General features: G+C 41.2%; 1 protein-coding gene across 3 annotated transcripts in view; it reads right to left on the bottom strand.

The window, feature by feature from the left end:
• Positions 1-16,668, bottom strand: part of LOC134358506 (protein downstream neighbor of Son-like) — a 44,706-nt gene that overhangs the window by 3,823 nt on the left and 24,215 nt on the right. For all 3 annotated transcript variants that reach the window (XM_063070803.1, XM_063070813.1, XM_063070820.1), the window contains exons 5-8: positions 15,154-15,332; positions 14,697-14,802; positions 9,809-9,928; positions 3,583-3,769 (exon numbers count right to left, since the gene is read on the bottom strand). In XM_063070803.1, coding sequence (XP_062926873.1) covers positions 3,583-3,769; positions 9,809-9,928; positions 14,697-14,802; positions 15,154-15,332 — 592 coding nt within the window. The remainder of the gene's footprint in view (positions 1-3,582; positions 3,770-9,808; positions 9,929-14,696; positions 14,803-15,153; positions 15,333-16,668) is intronic.

Below are 16,668 nucleotides of genomic sequence, written 5' to 3'. Positions count from 1 at the left end.
TTGCTGGTTAAAAAAGAGATTAACGCAATAGAAAGGAAGGACATAAGCCGGGAAGATGTGGAATCGTTATGGGTAGAGCTGCGTAACACTAAGGGGCAGAAGACGCTGGTGGGAGTTGTGTACAGGCCACCTAACAGTAGTAGTGAGGTCGGAGATGGTATTAAACAGGAAATTAGAAATGTGTGCAATAAAGGAACAGCAGTTATAATGGGTGACTTCAATCTACATGTAGACTGGGTGAACCAAATTGGTAAAGGTGCTGAGGAAGAGGATTTCTTGGAATGTATGCGGGATGGTTTTTTGAACCAACATGTCGAGGAACCGACTAGAGAGCAGGCTATTCTGGACTGGGTTTTGAGCAATGAGGAAGGGTTAATTAGCGATCTTGTTGTGAGAGGCCCCTTGGGTAAGAGTGACCATAATATGGTGGAATTCTTCATTAACATGGAGAGTGACGTAGTTAATTCAGAAACAAAGGTTCTGAACTTAAAGAGGGGTAACTTTGAAGGTATGAGACGTGAATTAGCTAAGATAGACTGGCAAATGACACTTCAAGGATTGACGGTGGATATGCAATGGCAGGCATTTAAAGGTTGCATGGATGAACTACAACAATTGTTCATCCCAGTTTGGCAAAAGAATAAATCAAGGAAGGTAGTGCACCCGTGGCTGACAAGAGAAATTAGGGATAGTATCAATTCCAAAGAAGTAGCATACAAATTAGCCAGAGAAAGTGGCTCACCTGAGGACTGGGAGAAATTCAGAGTTCAGCAGAGGAGGACAAAGGGCTTAATTAGGAAGGGGAAAAAAGATTATGAGAGAAAACTGGCAGAGAACATAAAAACGGACTGTAAAAGCTTTTATAGATATGTAAAAAGGAAAAGACTGATAAAGACAAATGTAGGTCCCCTGCAAACAGAAACAGGTGAATTGATTATGGGGAGCAAGGACATGGCAGACCAATTGAATAATTACTTTGGTTCTGTCTTCACTAAGGAGGACATAAATAATCTTCCAGAAATAGTAAGGGACAGAGGGTCCAGTGAGATGGAGGAACTGAGCGAAATACATGTTAGTAGGGAAGTGGTGTTAGGTAAATTGAAGGGATTGAAGGCAGATAAATCCCCAGGGCCAGATGGTCTGCATCCCAGAGTGCTTAAGGAAGTGGCCCAAGAAATAGTGGATGCATTAGTGATAATTTTTCAAAACTCGTTAGATTCTGGACTAGTTCCTGAGGATTGGAGGGTGGCTAATGTAACCCCACTTTTTAAAAAAGGAGGGAGAGAGAAACCGGGGAATTATAGGCCGGTTAGCCTAACGTCGGTGGTGGGGAAACTGCTGGAGTCAGTTATCAAGGATGTGATAACAGCACATTTGGAAAGCGGTGAAATGATCGGACAAAGTCAGCATGGATTTGTGAAAGGAAAATCATGTCTGACGAATCTCATAGAATTTTTTGAGGATGTAACTAGTAGAGTGGATAGGGGAGAACCAGTGGATGTGGTATATTTGGATTTTCAAAAGGCTTTTGACAAGGTCCCACACAGGAGATTAGTGTGCAAACTTAAAGCACACGGTATTGGGGGTAAGGTATTGGTGTGGGTGGAGAATTGGTTAGCAGACAGGAAGCAAAGAGTGGGAATAAACGGGACCTTTTCAGAATGGCAGGCGGTGACTAGTGGGGTACCGCAAGGCTCAGTGCTGGGACCCCAGTTGTTTACAATATATATTAATGACTTGGATGAGGGAATTAAATGCAGCATCTCCAAGTTTGCGGATGACACAAAGCTGGGTGGCAGTGTTAGCAGTGAGGAGGATGCTAAGAGGATGCAGGGTGACTTGGATAGGTTGGGTGAGTGGGCAAACTCATGGCAGATGCAATTTAATGTGGATAAATGTGAAGTTATCCACTTTGGTGGCAAAAATAGGAAAACAGATTATTATCTGAATGGTGGCCGATTAGGGAAAGGGGAGGTGCAACGAGACCTGGGTGTCATTATACACCAGTCATTGAAAGTGGGCATGCAGGTACAGCAGGCGGTGAAAAAGGCGAACGGTATGCTGGCATTTATAGCGAGAGGACTCGAGTACAGGAGCAGGGAGGTACTACTGCAGTTGTACAAGGCCTTGGTGAGACCACACCTGGAGTATTGTGTGCAGTTTTGGTCCCCTAATCTGAGGAAAGACATCTTTGCCATAGAGGGAGTACAAAGAAGGTTCACCAGATTGATTCCTGGGATGGCAGGTCTTTCATATGAAGAAAGACTGGATGAACTGGGCTTGTACTCGTTGGAATTTAGAAGATTGAGGGGGGATCTGATTGAAACGTATAAGATCCTAAAGGGATTGGACAGGCTAGATGCGGGAAGATTGTTCCCGATGTTGGGGAGGTCTAGAACGAGGGGTCACAGTTTGAGGATAGAGGGGAAGCCTTTTAGGACCGAGGTTAGGAAAAACTTCTTCACACAGAGAGTGGTGAATCTGTGGAATTCTCTGCCACAGCAAACTGTTGAGGCCAGTTCATTAGCTATGTTTAAAAGGAAGTTAGATATGGCCCTTGTGGCTACAGGGGTCAGGGGGTATGGAGGGAAGGCTGGGTTCTGAGTTGGATGATCAGCCATGATCATAATAAATGGCGGTGCAGGCTCGAAGGGCCGAATGGCCTACTCCTGCACCTATTTTCTATGTTTCTATGTTTCTATATTACAGGCCCTTTGGTCAACAATATTGCGCCAACCATGTAACCTACTCTAGAAACTGCCTAGAATCTTCCTACCGCATAGCCCTTTGTTTTCCTAAGCTCCATGTACCTATCCAAGAGTTTCCTAAAAGACCCTATTGTATCCACATCTATCACCTTCGCTGGCAGTGCATTTCACGCACCCACTACTGTGTGTGTAAAAAACATCCCCCTTGTACCTACTTCCAAGCACCTTAAAACTATGTCCCCTTATGTTAGCCATTTCAGCCCTGGGAAAAAGCATTGATTTACAATCAATGCCTCTCATCATCTTACACACTCTATCAGGTCTCCCCTCATCCTCCACCGCTCCAAGGAGCAAAAGCCAAGTTCACTCAACCTATTCTCATAAGGCATGCTCTCCAGTCCAGACAACATCCTTGTAAATCTCCTCTGCACTCTCACTATAACCATCCACATCCTTTCTGTAGTGAGGTGACCAGAACTGAACACAGTACTCCAAGTGGGGTCTAACCAAGGTCTTATATGGCTGTAATATTACCTTACAGCTCTTGAACTCAATCCCACGGTTGATGAAGGCTAACACACCACAGGCCTTCTTATGATGCCCATCACCTCCACTGTCCAATCTCAATGTTTCTCAGTGGCATTCCCAACTGACAGATACATCTGTGTCACCCTGAACTCCAACAAGCTACTTCTCCAACACCAATTTGGAAGAAATAGTACAGGTTCATCCCACAACTATGATTACTATGAAATTATATCTAATCCATATCTGGCATTAATGCAACATCTTTTGTTCACAATTTAACTTAGCACAACTTTTCTGTTACTTTTGTTAGTTTCAGCCATTTAATGTTAATACAAAAGAGACTTGCCTGTAGCAATTGTAAAGATGCTCCAGGGAAAGCCACAGGGCAAAGCAATGTTGGTGGCAGTCCTCTCTGTACACCCTCTTGTGCAACTGTATGTGGCGAGTTCATCAGAAAGGTGATCAAGGAAGCCGCAGAGGACCCTTCAACTACAACCAGAAACTTAAACTGCTTATCCTGATGTTCATTATGTCTGATTACAAAGATAAGGAAATAATCTTATTTACAACAAGTGTTGAATAACTATAGGATTGGGTTTTGTATACTGCATCATGTATTATTTAATTTTTGTCGTATATGACAAGAAACAAAGCAAGGACTTAGCGTAGTAATTTCACTTGTTATCAGTTGTTATGACTAAAAGCTTTGTTGACACATACAAGTTTTTAAAGAATAAAAGGGGAACAAGAGGGGAAGCTTGAGGGATGAAATACCCAATTCAGGAATGTAGGGCCTTTGAAGCTGAAAGAATAGCTGTAGTTGAATTTGAATATTCAGGTCTTGGCATTTCTTCAGTTCTGGTCTTTTATTAAGAGATCAAAAGCTAAAGAAATGCCAAAGCCTGAGTAATGGGGACCAGAGCAGTTTATGGAGGTGCAAATCTGTGGAGAGATTTTGAAACTTAATTGTAGGTCAGCAAGTAAAGCAGTGGTGATTGAACAGGTCTGCTTAGAGTTGCATCAAAGGCAGTAGAATTAAAATAATTTTAAGTTTAAACAAAGCCAGTCGGAAAAATATTAGAATACTTGAATTTAAAAGTAATAAATGTGCATAGAATTAATGTAACAACACATTGCATATTTCATTAACACATTAACTTAATCAAATTATACTGCTAATGAAGCACAAAATATCTGTAGCAAAGTAAGTGGACTAAATGAATTACATTATATTGCAACTATATACTGGTGAAATACAGGATTAGTGATTAGAACCAGAAAGGAACAAATTAGTGATGGATTTGGGAAATTGATAGATTTCAATTATATTTGAATGTATCTATTTAATAAAAAGGATCTAGTGCTTTTAATAGTTAGAAATTGGCCAGTACAATATTGTTGGCCTCAGGGTCGTGGCTGAAAGAAGATCACAGCCGAGGGCTAAGTCTCCAAGGATATACATGTTATCAAAAAGACATGCAGGCTGGCAAGCAGGTGGGGTGGCTCTTTTGGTAAAAAATGAAATCAAATCCTGGACAAGATGTGACATAGGATCAGAAGATGTACAGTACAATCTTGTGGGTAGAATTAAGAAATTGAAAAGGGAAGAGGACACTGATGGGAGTTGTACACAAACCTCAATAGTAGCCAGGTTATGGGTTAAAAATTACAACAGGAGACAGAAAAAGCATGTAAGAAAGGCAATGTTGGAGACTTCGCTAAGGAGATAGACTGGGAAAATCAGGTGGCACTGGATTCCAAAAGAAGAGCAGTTGTTGTTTTTATTTTAAAGAGCAGCTTGCTGTCACGTCCACTAAGGAAAATGCAATTCTGTATTTGGTACCATGTAATGAACCAGATTTGACTAGGTAACTTAAGGTATAAGAATCCTACAGAGGAAATGATCATTGTAGAATTCATCCTGCAGTTTGAGAGGGAGAAGCTACAATTGAATGTATTGGTATTACAGTTGATTATAGGGAACTACAGAGGCATGGGAGAGGAGCTGGCCAAAGTTGATTGGAAGGTGACCCTAGCAGGGATGACGGTAGAGCAGCAAAGGCAAGAGTTTCTGGAATGGTTTCAGAGTACTAGGAACTCAAATGTCACTTCACTCTTTGTAAAGGGCGGGGGACCAAATATAGGAAATTATAGGCTGATCGGTAACTTCAGAAGTTGTAAAAATTGAGAGTCCTTTATTAAGAATGAGGTTTCCGGGTACTTGGAAACAATGATAAAATAGGCCAAAGTTAGCCATGATTTCTTGAAGGGAAGATCTTGTCTGACATCTCTTGGTGGAAGTAACAAACAGGATAAGCAAAGGAGACCCAGAGGATATTTTTTACTTGGATTTTCAGAAGGCCTTTGACAAGGTGCCACAAATGAGGCCACTAAACAAGACAGAAGCCCATGATATTACAGGAAAGGTACTAGCATGTTTAGAAGGTTGGCTATCTAATCCGGCAGAAGATAAAAAGCAGAAATAAGGGGGCCTTTTCTGGTTGGCTGTCAGTGACTAGTGGTGTTCTGCAATGGTCAGTGTCGGGTATGCTCTTTTTCTTTATATGTTAATGATTTAGATTACAGAATTGATGGCTTTGTGGCCATGTTTACTGATGAAACAAAGACAGATGTAGGAGCAGGTAGTGTTGAAGAAGCAGGGACTCTACAGAAGGACTTGGACAGGTTGGGACAATGGGCAAAACAGCAGCAGATGAAATACAGCATAAGGAACAGTATGCCAATGTACTTGGTTAAAGGAGAAAAGGTGTGGACTATTTTCTAAACGGGGAGAGAATGCAAACATCAGAATTGCAAAGGGACTTGGAAGTCCTAGTTCAGGATTCTTGAAAGGTTCACTCGCAGGTTAAGTCAGTAGTAAGGAAAGCAAATGTAATGTTACTACTCACTTCAAGGGAACTAGAATATAAAAGCAAGGATGTAATGCTAACTTTTTATAAGGCACTGATCAGATCATATCTGAAATATTGAGAGTAGATTGGGACTCCGTATCTAAGGATGGATGTACTGCCAGAGTTTTTTAAAAAGAATGACCCCAAGAACGAAAGGGTCAACATACGGGAAGTGTTCGATGGCTCTGGGCTTGTACTTGCTGGTGTTTAGAAGAATAGGAAGCATCTCATTGAAATATGCTGAATATTGAAAGGTCTGGATAGAGTGAACTTGGAGAATCTACAACGAGAGTTGTATAAAACTGTTCTGTTAACTGGACTCATGAGTATTAGGAGCAGGATTTGTCTTCATTAGGCCTCACCTATGCAATACTCTCACCATCAAGGCAGAAATCTCTAAGTTTGGAGATTTGAGAAAAAGCATCTGGACTAATTCCCTTGGTGCAGAATTAAGAGAAGACTGTACTGATAAACATGTTTTTAAAGATATTAAATTCAAGAAGACATAAGATCCCCACGACAATTTTCAAGAACAAAAGAATTCTCCCTTATCCTAGCCAGATTTATACCTCAACCGGTATTATCTGTTGGTTATCACCGTACATAACAAGCTCCTGCACAGTCAATTCTGCCTCCACTTGATTCCCTGTTAAAAAAAAAATTGGGACATTCTGAATCAACCATGAAGAGTGCTAAATGAAAAGTGCTTAGCATATTAATCTCACTGTAAATGATTTAACATACTTGAGACATGCTTGAGTAAGATGTCTCCTTGCCATGTAGTAACTCTTCAGTTTTTTTTCTTTAAGAGCACAGCGATTGGTGGTAGGGTTCCAATTACTATCACAGTTAAATTAACTAATGAAGCCTGACTAAAGGATCTAATCTAGGGCCTTGACAACCTACACACAAGTACCACTGTGTGAAAAAGTGTGATTAGTTTGCTGAAAACTACATTACAGGCACTTATCTTAAATCTAATAAACAATTTATTCTATTTTACTTCAATTTCTATATCATTCTGGGGATTGAGCAATATTTGCGTGGAATTTGGCTTCTTCTCAAAGCCTGACATCAACATTATGTGCTGAGTTTATCAATTCTATTAACTTCACCATCAACTTCCACCTACCCTTATTCATTTAGTCCATCTCCAACATCTCACCACTCTTTCCTGATCTCTGTCTCCACCTCTGGAGACAGATTATCTACCAACTTCTTTAACAAACCCACTGACCTACATAGTCTCCTTGCTACACCTCTTCCATCACTGTCACTTGCAAGGATGTTATTCCTTTCTCTCAATTCCTCTGATTCCACCACATCTGTTCTCATAAATGAAGAAATACTCAAATGGTAAAATAGTACAACTATGGCTGACAAGGGAAGTCAAAGCTATTGTAGGAGCAAAAGAGAGGGCATGCAGCAAAGCAAAAATTAGTGGGAAAATAGAGGATTGGGAAGTTTTTATGATGCTGTACATAAATGATTTAGATGATGGAATAGATGGCTTTGTTGCCAAGTTTTCAGATGATACGAAGATTGGTGGAGGGGCAGGTAACGTTGAGGAAACAGGTAGGATGCAGAAGGACTTAGACACATTAGGAGAATGGGCAAGAAAGTGGCACGTGAAATACAATGTTGGAAAATGCATGGTCATGCACTTAGGTAATAGAAATAAATGTGTGGACTATTTTCTAAACGGGGAGAAAATCCAGGAATCTGAGATGCAGAGGGACTTGGGAGTCCTGTGCAGAACACCCTGAAGGTTAACTTGCAGGTTGAGTCAGTGGTGAGGAAGGCAAATGCCATGTTAACATTCATTTCAAGAGGTCTAGAATACAAGAGCAAGGATGTGATGCTGAGGCTTTATAAGGCACTGGTGAGGCCTCACCTTGAGTATTGTGAACAGTTTTAGGCCCCTCATCTTAGAAAAGATGTGTTGGCATTGGAGAGGGTCCAGAGGAGGTTCACAAGGATGATTCCAGGAATGAAAGGGTTATCATATGAGGAAAATTTGATGACTCTGGGTCTATACACGCTGGAATTCAGAAGGATTGGGGGGATCTCATTTAAACCTTTCAAATGTTGAAAGGCCTAGACAGAGTAGATGTGGAAAGGATGTTTCCCAGGTGGGAGAGCCTAGGACAAGAGGGCACAGCCTCAGGATAGAAGGGCGCCCTTTCAAAACAGTGATATGGAGAATTTATGGATTTTGTTGCCACATGAAGCTGTGGAGGCCAGGTCGTTGGGTGTATTTAAGGCAGAGATTGATAGGTTCTTGATTGGACATGGCATCAAAGGTTACGGGAAGAAGGCAGGGAGCTGGGGTTGAGGAGGAGATTTAAAAAAAAAAGAATCGGCCATGACCGAGTGGTGGAGCAGACTCGATGGGCCAGATGGCCTAATTCTGCTCCTATGTCTTATGGTCTTATATTAAGGTTTTCCATTCCAGGACATTCAAGATGTCATCTTTTCAGAAAATGGGGATCCCTCTCTGCTGCTATCAATGCAGTCCTTTCCTGAATCTCCTCCATATCCTGCACATCTTCCCTCCCAAACATAACAGGGATATAGGTTTCCTTTTGTCCTTATCTACCAACCTATGAGCATGCTTCTAGCATATAATTCTCTGCAACTTCTGTCATCTCCAATGGGATCCCACCGGATACATCTTCACCTCCCCTCCTCTCTCTGCTATCTGCAGGGATCCCTCTCTCCATGACTCCCTCCTCACTGATGGCCCTCTGGGCATTTATCCATGCAACCACCCCAAATATTACACCTGCCCCTGTTGCACCTCCCTCGCTACCATTCGAGGCCCTAATCAATCATTCCAGGTGAGGCAGACCTTCATAAATGACACTGGATTCACATATTGCATCTGGTGCAGCCCCCTCTACATTGGTGAGACCCAATGTAGACTGAGGGACTGCTTCATCAAATACGTTCGCTCTATCTGCTGTAATAGCTAAAATGTCGTGGTGGCCAACCATTTTGATTCCACTTCCCATTTACAAATTGACATCTCTGTCCATGACCTCGTCCATGGCCAAGTTAAGACTAGAAGCATATGAGGGGAACAACACCTGTTTTGATTGTCTTCAACCTGATAAATCAGCATCGATTTCTCCAACTCCCTTCCGTTCCCACCATGCTCCCTTTGTTGTCCATTATCCACCTGGCCCCATTACCCCTTCTCTTTCCTCCCCCACCCCACAACTTGCCCATTACCCACACCTTCTTCCATTTAATCTGTGATCCACCAGCCTCCTCTCTTGTCAGATTCCTTCTTCTTCAGCCCTTTGCCTCTTCCGCTTATCACCTCAAAGCTGCTCACATCATTCCAACTTCTCCTACCCCACCCACCTACCTTTCCTCTCTCCCTCAGCTATTACCCACCAGCTCGTGCTCCCCTTCACAATATCCCCACCCTTTTATTTTGCCTTCTGCCCTCTCTTTCTTTCTTGTCCTGGTAAAGGGTCTTGCCCCAAAACACAAATGTTCGTTTCCCTCCATTGCAGCTGCCTGACCTGCTGACTGCCTCCAGCTCTGTTTTGTGTCTTACTCTTGTGTGTACCTCCTTAAGGGTTGACTGCATTAGGTTTGCCTTGTTTTGCACACCAGGCTACTAAGCAAACAAAATATTGAAAAGGATACAGATAACATTCAGAGGAGTTTGATGGATGGAAATCTTCCTGACATTCTGTCACAGAGGTCTTCTCAGCCCACAGAGAATGCGTATCAGTCCCAGTTTGATTATCACTTCCTTCCTTATTTCTGTTAATGAGAAAATTAACATTTGCCATGCAGTCCATTTGACTAATAAAGAAAATTGCCAGTGAAGCAAGGCCGGTCAACTGTTATTATTAAATTTGAAACAATACTCTTTTTGCCTTTGGAATTGTATGAGTGCAATGGAGGAGAAAAAAATTGAAGCCGCATCTGTTGCTGAACTCCTAACTACTTCTCACAGTAAAATATCAAGTCACCTCTATTACCATTTAACTATATGCATTATATATAGAAACATAGAAACATAGAAAATAGGTGCAGGAGTAGGCCACTCGGCCCTTCGAGCCTGCACCGCCATTTATTATGATCATGGCTGATCATCCAACTCAGAACCCCGCCCCAGCCTTCCCTCCATACCCCCTGACCCCTGTAGCCACAAGGGCCATATCTAACTCCCTCTTAAACATAGCCAATGAACTGGCCTCAACAGTTTCCTGTGGCAGAGAATTCCACAGATTCACCACTCTCTGTGTGAAGAAGTTTTTCCTAATCTCGGTCCTAAAAGGCTTCCTCTTTATCCTCAAACTGTGACCCCTCGTTCTGGACTTCCCCAACATCGGGAACAATCTTCCTGCATCTAGCCTGTCCAATCTCTTTAGGATCTTATACGTTTCAATCAGATCCCCCCTCAATCTTCTAAATTCCAATGAGTACAAGCCCAGTTCATCCAGTCTTTCTTCATATGAAAGTCCTGCCATCCCAGGAATCAATCTGGTGAACCTTCTTTGTACTCCCTCTATGGCAAAGATGTCTTTCCTCAGGTTAGGGGACCAAAACTGCACACAATACTCCAGGTGTGGTCTCACCAAGGCCTTGTACAACTGCAGTAGTACCTCCCTGCTCCTGTACTCGAATCCTCTCGCTATAAATGCCAGCATACCATTCGCCTTTTTCACCGCCTGCTGTACCTGCACGCCCACTTTCAATGACTGGTGTATAATGACACCCAGGTCTCGTTGCACCTCCCCTTTTCCTAATCGGCAACCATTCAGATAATAATCTGTTTTCCTATTTTTGCCACCAAAGTGGATAACTTCACATTTATCCACATTAAATTGCATCTGCCATGAGTTTGCCCACTCACCCAACCTATCCAAGTCACCCTGCATCCTCTCAGCATCCTCCTCACTGCTAACACTGCCACCCAGCTTCGTGTCATCCGCAAACTTGGAGATGCTGCATTTAATTCCCTCATCCAAGTCATTAATATATATTGTAAACAACTGGGGTCCCAGCACTGAGCCTTGCGGTACCCCACTAGTCACCGCCTGCCATTCTGAAAAGGTCCCGTTTATTCCCACTCTTTGCTTCCTGTCTGCTAACCAATTCTCCACCCACACCAATACCTTACCCCCAATACCGTGTGCTTTAAGTTTGCACACTAATCTCCTGTGTGGGACCTTGTCAAAAGCCTTTTGAAAATCCAAATATACCACATCCACTGGTTCTCCCCTATCCACTATACTAGTTACATCCTCAAAAAATTCTATGAGATTCGTCAGACATGATTTTCCTTTCACAAATCCTTGCTGACTTTGTCCGATCATTTCACCGCTTTCCAAATGTGCTGTTATCACATCCTTGATAACTGACTCCAGCAGTTTCCCCACCACCGACGTTAGGCTAACCGGTCTATAATTCCCCAGTTTCTCTCTCCCTCCTTTTTTTAAAAAGTGGGGTTACATTAGCCACCCTCCAATCCTCAGGAACTAGTCCAGAATCTAACGAGTTTTGAAAAATTATCACTAATGCATCCACTATTTCTTGGGCTACTTCCTTAAGCACTCTAGGATGCAGACCATCTGGCCCTGGGGATTTATCTGCCTTCAATCCCTTCAATTTACCTAACACCACTTCCCTACTAACATGTATTTCGCTCAGTTCCTCCATCTCACTGGACCCTCTGTCCCTTACTATTTCTGGAAGATTATTTATGTCCTCCTTAGTGAAGACAGAACCAAAGTAATTATTCAATTGGTCTGCCATGTCCTTGCTCCCCATAATCAATTCACGTGTTTCTGTCTGCATATAACATATAACAATATAATGTATGTAGAAACAAGACAACATTTCTCTGAACCAGCATGTAAATCACAGTAGTACACATAACACAAGAAAACTTATGAAAATATATAAAATGAATAACAAATTAAAGCACATATATTAAACATTGTAAGGTACGTAACAGATTAACCAGTGACAATCTGAATACGATGCAGCCGAGAGTTCAGAAGCCTAATGGCCTGAGGGAAGAAACTGATTCCCATCCTGACCGTTCTTGTTTTTATGCCACAGCGTCCCCCTGAAGGTAGAAAGTCAAAGAGAATACTGAATGGATAAGTGGGATCCTTAATAATACGGATGGCCTTCGTACACAGTGCTCCCAATGAATGCCCCCGATGGACAGTAGGGAGACCCCCATGATCCTTTTGGCTGTTTGCACAGTTCTTTGTAGAGACTTCCAGCCCAGCACTTGGCTACTCCCATACCAGATGGAGATGTAACTTGTCAGGACACTCTCAAAGGTGCTGCAAAACGCAGTTTAGAAGGGGGAGCGAGTGGTCTTGCTTGCCTCAATCTTCATCTTCATGGCTTCTAGAATGATTACAGGCTGCAAAGTGTTGCTGATGTTAAATTGCAACATCAGAGTTCAAAGTAATTCTTTTATCAAAGTATCTATACGCCACCATATACTACCTTGAGATTGGTAAGTATACAAATGCGTTCGTATACAAATTGTGATTTTAATTGTGCATTCTGTCTGTGTAGAATATGCAATCTGTTCTGCAATGAAGTCAATCATTCAGTTTTGTCACCATGGGCCTAGATTCACCGTCTCATCATCGCAAGATAAAAAAACCAATTGCTTGAAATACCAAGTCATACAAGGTTTATTCTTAGGTAATGATACCAAACAAGAAACAGTAAAAACTTGCCATATGAAATAAATACAAAAGGTACAGGATTGTTATAAAATATACATAGGGATAAGATAATGTCTCAAGATTGTTTAATGCCATTTCCAATACACAAGTGTAAAAGACAAAATAATTCTCTGGATCCGATGCAGTGCAAAAAAAAACACACACAAAAATAAACTGTTGAAAGACCATGACAGACATATTAGTGAAAAAAAATATTTGTACTGCATTACCTGCTTTAAAGTTATCTGATCCTGAATTTCAATATTGCCAATATCTTCCAACTTAACAACATTGTTTATTCTGCAGTGTGAGAGTTTTCCCACAGAGCACAATCTGAACAATTTTCCAATAACAGCTAACATTATTTGTCAATAAAAATTGGAAAGTTTTCTCGTTAGATTCCCTGTTTCTGTTTTAACCTGGTTCCTTTGGTCAGCCTATTTGACGACCAGCAGCCAGAATCAGCCTTCAACAATCTCAAATCAATTTCCAAGTCTCATGACTGCTACTGTCCCATTTAAATTTAAATTTCATGTCCCCTCTCAATTTAAGGCTATGCCTACTGGCTTTGGACTGTTTTACCCAGGGGAAAAGACTGGCTGTTCAATTCATCTGTACACCTCATGATTTTATAAATCGCTGTAAGGTCATCCTTCACCACGCTATGAAGGAACATCCTAGCCGACCTAGCTTCTCCCAACTCAAACCCACCAGTCCCAGTAACATCCTCGTAACTCTTTGCTGCACCCTTTCCAATTTAATTTCATCTTTGCTTCAGCAAGGTCAGAATTGTACGCAGTACTCCTAATCTGGCCTTATCAACATATTATACAGCTGCAATGTGACTTCCCAATTCCTTACCCAGTATCCTGGATTGATGAAGCCCAGAGTGCCAAATGCCTTCTTCACCACCACGTCAACTTGTGGGGCTACTCTCAAAGAACTGTACCTGGACCCCTAGGTCTCTCTGTTCTACAACAGCCGCCAGGACCCTACAATTTACCAAGCAAACCATACAATGGTTTGCCTTACCTAAATGTAACACCCCACATTTCACCAAATTAAACACCATCTGCCCATTCCTTGGCCCACTGGACCAATTGATTAAGATCCCATTGTGATCTTAGATAACCTTCTTCTCTGTCCACTATACCACCAAATTAAGTATTTTCCACAAACTTACTAACCATACCATCTGCATTCTCATCCAAATTGTTTATAAAAATGACAAACAACAATGGATCCAGCATGAATCCATGCAGTACACTGCTGGACAGGAAAACAACCTTCTACCAACACCCTGTCTCCTACTGTCACGCCAAATTTGATGTGATACCTTTGTTTTGTCTTTTTGGTCAAGGTATAAGTGGCAGGCAAATCACAGCAAGACCATGCACTTTCATTGGACACCATGAAGAGTGCAGCAATACAGCAAACTGCCAGATTTGGCTCTCTGCTCAACTAGCTTCTGCCAGAAAAATCAAGTAAGATCAAGTACAAGGATATTACCAGGCCAATGGCAACCAAGGTGTCAAATATGAAGTCAGAATCAATCCGCAATCATCCCTCATATATTTCATTGCCTGATTCAATCACTGGACATGATTATCTTTTTTTTTTGTTTCATTTCATGGGAATGGAAAAGAGACACCATCTACAATCTCATCTCAGGAGAAAGGGATTAAGATAAACATTCTATGCAGTTGGACAATATTGGGCAATTGTAATGGAAAACAAAAATAAATCAATGTATATTGAAAATTTGAAAGACAGTAGCAAAATATAGAGATAGTTTTCAACAAGGCATAACTTTATACTGTGTTACTTACATGAAAGCTGGTTTAAGATGGACTAATCCATGTCCATCTTGAGAGGAGAGGCTCATGTGACCACTCTCCTGGGAGTGGTCCACCAAGTAAGTCGAAAAGGCAACTTCTACAAAATACAAATGAACAGAGAAAGCACGTTTAATGATTATTCCACCAGAAATCAAACCTGAGCTAATGAATTTTTAAAATATTTTTTATACAGTGAATTATTATACATGTTCCAAAAATGCACCACTCAGGAATTAGTAGTTTTGGTCATCGGCAACCATGAAAAGGAAAGTTAAATTGCAAAGACCATGGAATTTTTAGCAAGCTCATATGATCAACATTCATATGTAAAGGCATTATTAAAAATTTAGCATTTCAAACTTTATTGCTATTTATACAACTCTACAGTCCTGCTTATTTCATTGTTACACAACTTCTTTAAAAATGGATCATGCAAAAGAGTCCTCACCTGACAATCTCATTTCTTCCAAAACTTCCACACTTGCTGGGTACAACAAGGCAGTAATTGGTTCTTTCCTAGATTCCCAAGCTGCCCTGAAGAGCACTGTGAATTGGTATGTACAGATGTAAAAGAAAGGACAATGTCCAGTCTGAAGAAGTTCAAACAGTGAGCTTGAGGTCGACAACCTAAAATAGAATGTGTTACAGATGTTAATGTATGAAAACCTAAAACAAGTTTACAATAAGGTAATATTATGTATTCCTTTGATAAAAAGCAGTATCATTAATAGATTTAAAGAAATATCCACTGCTAAAACATCCCATATTCACAGACCGTTATTCAATATGTGCCGTGTCGTATGACGTAGGCAATCATGGTCTCTAAATGGTCATCATTGTTATTGGTAAAATTTCTATAGAAGTGGCTTGCCATTGCCTTCTTCTGGGCAGTGCCTTTACAAAACGGGTGACCCCAGCCATTATCGATATTCTTCAGAGACTGTCTGCCTGGTGTGAGTGACCGCATTACCAGGACTTGTGATATACGCCAGCTGCTCATACGACCATCCACTACCTGCTGTCCCATGGATTCATGTGACCATGATTGGGGGTGGGGGGGTGGGGGTGGGGGGCTAAGCTGGTACTACACCTCGCCCAAGGGAGACCTGCAGGCTAGCAGAGGGAAGGAGCATTTTACACCTCCTTCGGTAGAGATGCATCTCCACTCTGCCACCCAATTCACAGATCGAATTCTGTTCAAAACGTCAATCATTATTCTCATGCTCTCATAATTACTTAAGACAAGTATAATCTAATCTATGGACTCACTTTTAAGGACTTCACAGCTCATGTTCTCAGATTTTCAAAAAATAATCAACTTATTTATTTATTATATTTGCACAGCTTTTGCACATTATTTTCACATTGGTTGTTTGTCAGTCTTTGCGTATAGTTTTTCACTGATTCTGTTGTATTTCTCAGTTCCACTGTGAATGCCCTCAAGAAAATGAATCTCAGGGTTGCATATGTTGAAATATATGGACTTTGATAATAAATTTACTTTGAACTAGAGTTATAAGTGACACAAGATTGTGGCTATACAGAACCAGTTGGATGAACCACTCTGTTACTGCAAGCCCCTCACTTTTCTATCTTCTGTTACAGGCGCATTAGTCTGAAGGCCTGTCCTACTTGTATTCCTATCCAGACACTATTTCATGAGAGTAGGCCATAATGACTTTGAGATCTTATCAAGATTTGACACCACTGCTAATTTCAGTAAGAATTGCCAATTGATTAAAAAAATGCACCAAACACCAAGGCTGGAACTATATTCACCGACAAATTACATCTAATGAAGCTGATCTCCTCTTATTAAATTTGGATTCATTAAAGTCAATTGAGCTAAATTATTATAAAAGGAATATTTCCAGTTGCTACCATATTGTGTATTTGGCACATGCAAAGTATGAATTTCTACTGGTCAGATATATGGAAGTCAGAAGACATATAACCATTTTAA

Source organism: Mobula hypostoma, chromosome 2 (assembly GCF_963921235.1).
Source record: "Mobula hypostoma chromosome 2, sMobHyp1.1, whole genome shotgun sequence".
NCBI lineage: Eukaryota > Metazoa > Chordata > Chondrichthyes > Myliobatiformes > Myliobatidae > Mobula > Mobula hypostoma.
This window is presented reverse-complemented; position numbering and strand designations above follow the sequence as displayed.